This window comes from Heptranchias perlo, chromosome 5 (assembly GCF_035084215.1).
Source record: "Heptranchias perlo isolate sHepPer1 chromosome 5, sHepPer1.hap1, whole genome shotgun sequence".
NCBI lineage: Eukaryota > Metazoa > Chordata > Chondrichthyes > Hexanchiformes > Hexanchidae > Heptranchias > Heptranchias perlo.
Window position 1 is genome coordinate 9,053,536 of NC_090329.1, and position 4,372 is coordinate 9,057,907.

The 4,372-nt window shown below is 42.2% G+C and overlaps 1 protein-coding gene across 1 annotated transcript in view; it reads right to left on the bottom strand.

Annotated features, from left to right (window-relative positions):
* Positions 1-4,372, bottom strand: part of LOC137321575 (CUB and sushi domain-containing protein 1-like) — a 2,214,006-nt gene that overhangs the window by 446,394 nt on the left and 1,763,240 nt on the right. Inside the window, exons 24-25 of the mRNA XM_067984007.1 lie at positions 3,576-3,767; positions 20-146 (exon numbers count right to left, since the gene is read on the bottom strand). Of these exons, the coding sequence (XP_067840108.1) occupies positions 20-146; positions 3,576-3,767 (319 nt within the window). The remainder of the gene's footprint in view (positions 1-19; positions 147-3,575; positions 3,768-4,372) is intronic.

The following is a 4,372-nucleotide window of genomic DNA, read 5'->3' on the forward strand; positions in this document are numbered from 1 at the left end:
CATAAGGAGGAAGAAATACCTGACTGTTTTCCCTGGATCAGCCTCTATAATCCAAGTGCAGTGGGCGTTGTGATCATATGGTGCTGGGTATCCAGGGGAAAGAATCCTCCCAGCAGTAGCACTTTTAAAGTGACCTCCACACTCAGCTGAAAGATCAACACAAATAAAAATAATCCAGTGATTACATTCTTCACTGTGAGAGGCAATTAAAAATGCACAGCACGCCTCATCCAGATTTATTTTGAAAATAAAAAGCAAACAGCAAATCCACAGACTGTCAATCAGCATCTAAAAGTGAGAGAAAGGTTAATATTTCACATGCGACCCTTCATCAGAACTCAGCTATACCGATAAAAGGTCACACCCAAAATATTGACCAATCTTTCTCTGAGGCGCTGACCGACCTATTGTACTTTACCATTATTATCTGATTTTATTTTACCTTGTGAGTACTATTTTTTTGATACATTAAAGATTAGGTTGTTGGTAACAATAGCAGAAAACTTCTCTCACCACATCTCCATCCCAAATAATTGCTCCCGTTATTGAGCCAAGCACCATTCACCAGTTGAAGGAACGGACATGCAGCGTGTTTACAGCTATTCTGCCACTATAACTGGCACTCGATATGGGTGCCATCTGGAGCAATTTACCAATGCTGCAGTTAGTGTGAAAGTGCAATCTGACTGCAAAGTCAGGGCTCGAACAGACACCAGAATCTGTTGGATTGAGACTTCCAAGAAGAGGGTCTCTTTCTCTGCTTTGCTTTGGAATCAGTTCAGGCCTTCAAATCTGATCTACACTCCATATGTAACATTAATGGAGTGTGAATGCAATTTCAGTTAAATTAGATGCAATGCCTCCAGCAGAAATATAAACACTGCTACTGGATGGAGAGGCTGCTATCTTTTCTGGCCATGCATAGGCTGAGCTGCTCAACATTCTAAGCAAGTTGACATGTCACTTGTCGAGGACAGTTACCTCCTGGACAATTCTGCGCAGTCTGCTTTGAATACCTTAGTATGAAAAGTCGATGTTATTAAAGTTGGGTCTTTATTATTTTCCACAACTGAGGACTATAAGAAAAGTGAGCATTCTCACAGTGAAAATGGTACACTGTTCATTCATGTATTTTATGTAAAATAAACCAATTGTTAGCTAGATGTTGTGCATTATCTCAGTAGAATGTTTTTCAGTCTGCCTTCCATAGAGAGAGAATGCTTTTTGTGGCACATGTGACATGTCAATAGCTGGTAGGCAGTGTCAGGATTCTCCTTTATAACCCCAAGGTCATGTAATCATTTAACTAGATATTGGGCAGTAAAGATGCACCCCAGATCATAGGGGACGTAAGGACCACTTACGGAAGTCATCAGGGACTCTAAAGCCGAGAAAATAACTCACACCAAACCATAAAATTATTTTTTAAATTTATTCATGGGATGTGGGCATCACTGGCAAGGCCAGCATTTATTGCCCATCCCTAATTGCCCTTGAGAAGGTGGTGGTGAGCCGCCTTCTTGAACCGCTGCAGTCCATGTGGTGAAGGTTCTCCCACAGTGCTGTTAGGTAGGGAGTTCCAGGATTTTGACCCAGCTATGATGAAGGAACGGCGATATATTTCCAAGTCAGGATGGTGTGTGACTTGGAGGGGAACGTGCAGGTGGTGGTGTTCCCATGTGCCTTCTGCCCTTGTCCTTCTAGGTGATAGAGGGTGCGGGTTTGGGAGGTGCTGTCAAAGAAGCCTTGGCGAGTTGCTGCAATGCATCTTGTAGATGGTACACACTGCAGCCACGGTGCGTCAGTGGTGGAGGGAGTGAATATTTATTACAGTAAGACTGAAGTTCTCAAATGTGAAGTAAATTTTCCTGTGACAGCTTTTTCCCCAGTTTCACCCCTCCACCCAGCAGCGGTACATACATTCAGTTGACTCTAGGCTCCATGTTTTTCCTTTCCTCAGTGAAATTTTGAGTTTTAATACAGCTAACATGGCACAACAATAGGGTTTCTCCTTGCAAGTGTGTACAACTGCAAATAATTTTTAATGCATAATTAACATGAGTTTCAGACAGGTTCTGTCTCCCACCGCAGCCACTCAAGTGATGATATGGATGGCTGGTGTGCATGTATGATGTGCCCAAGAGGAAAGACATGGATTTTTAAATTAGGTTTGTAAAGTTGAGGGAATGATTAGGGGATTGAGTTCAGGTCTAGAAGCTACAGCTTGCATTTTGTTGCTTATTTGGCCGTCTGCCACGGAATTTCACTGCAGTCTTGGTCACACTGTCCAGAGGCCATTTCCGTTAGTTAAGTTGGAAAAATTACAATAAGGCCTTTTTGAACAGCCAAATTAAGGCCGCAGTTAAAAGTAGAATATTGGTGGGGTGCGATGTACAGTCAGCAGACCAGAGTTATTCTACTAACTGTGTCTAACTGCAGGCCACACTGTCAGCCACCAAGGAAATCTGTTCCCTCAACGGCTAATGTTTAATATTAGGAGAGTCAGGTGGAGTATCCGTTTTCTTTCAACATTAAAGTAGATCCCATGGAAAGAAGTTACCTGGAGATCCAACACTTTTGCACAAGACCAATGTCTACCTTAAAAGTTTTTCACTCACCCAAACCTTGCACACTGAAAGTCACTGCATCAATGTGAAAGTGGTCATATAATCGCAGTTTAGGTGCTTGTCTTTACATTTTATGAACGTTCCACATCTGCTCAACCTCTTCAACAGCTCATTTTTCTGGCTACCCGTGGCAGACCTCAACGAACACATTGATACAGCCAATACTTCTACATAATATCACAACTTCACATGAGGTAAAGGGAGAGAATAAAACTGATGAGCTTCGCAGCAAAATGCAATTGAGTTGTAAATATGATGCAAGTGCAGTTTTTGTGAACGCTTTTATCCCTTCCCTTCCTGAACCCATTGATCTACTCTGGGACATGGTTCCACTGGCATTGGCTGCCCTCTGATATCTCTCTCTCAAGTGCCAATTCTTCCTATGTGAGTTTAGAAAGCAAGTGCCAAGAGATTGCCTGACCTTAGGGAGGAATCACAGCCGAGCCCAATTCTGTCTTCACCTCACATTGCTGACACACACACTTGCCAATAAGCATTTGTGGGTAACTGTCAGGAGCAGGAACAGTTATTTTTTTCCCCTCACTGGTCCACGAACGCTGAAAGTAACTGTAGCACCTATACTGCTGTGCTGGCTGAGCTGGGCTAATTCAGCGCTGATCAGGAATTCAACCTGGGACCTTCTTGCTGTGTAAGCTATGAATAGAGACTCACAGATCCAAAATTGTTTTCATTAGAAATATGAAGATTAAGGGCAGCCAATTTTTTAAAATTCTGAGAAAAGTAGACAATGTTGGTGCAAAATGTTGAACAAAGGGAGAAATAACTGATATAGCCTCAAAATTATGAATCGCAAGCTGTTCCCCTATTTAAAATAAAGGGAATGATCCCTGTGTTAAACTGAGGGGGAAGGGAGGGAGAGGTGAGAGAATATAATATATAATATCAGCAACTGGAATTCCTAGGCTTATATTTTTTTATTGATTTTACCTATACACGAAGGCAAAAGGTTGTCCCATACTCTGCGATCTCCACTCAGGCAGATCAATGTACTGCTTCCATGCAGTGTGTATCCTGGGTTGCAACTATACAAGATAACAGTGTCCGCAAAGTGCCCTCCATCTCGTATCTTGTAGCCGTAATTAGGAATTCCTGGATCCTCACACTTCATCAGATCGAAGCCTGTGAACAAGAGATTTCTATTTTAAAATACTTCATATTGTACAGTACAAAGGCATGGAACTTGAGAAGAAAACTCAACACGATAGATTCTGTCCCCCTTCCAACTGTAGAACTCTGTGTCCCATACTTGCAATACTCTCCTATATGATTATTAGTGGCAATGCTTTATGCCCTGTGTCATTTCAAGCTCTACGTACTGAGTCGTCACTGGCAGTAATCCTCTACATCCTACATCATTGCGAGCTAAATCACGTTCATAGCACTATTTCATTCTTCATACTTTACAAGTGGCACAGCATCATTCATGTTCAGAATGAATTACTTGCCACTTAGTTCACAGATAATTGAAATACCGAACACAGTGATAAGCGCAGTTTAGAATCATTCAGAGTATGAAGGAGCACATAATGCTAATGGAATACATTCCATACATATGTACATCCCGGCACAAGGCATGTTATTTCTGCACAACACTCAGAGAGCTCTGTGCCGCTACAATATAAGACACACAGGGGCTAACTTTCAACTTCGGCAGGGGGTGAAAAACTATGGGATCGGCTGCCTGTTATACACCCCGCCAGATCTTCAGTGGAAAGCCATATCAG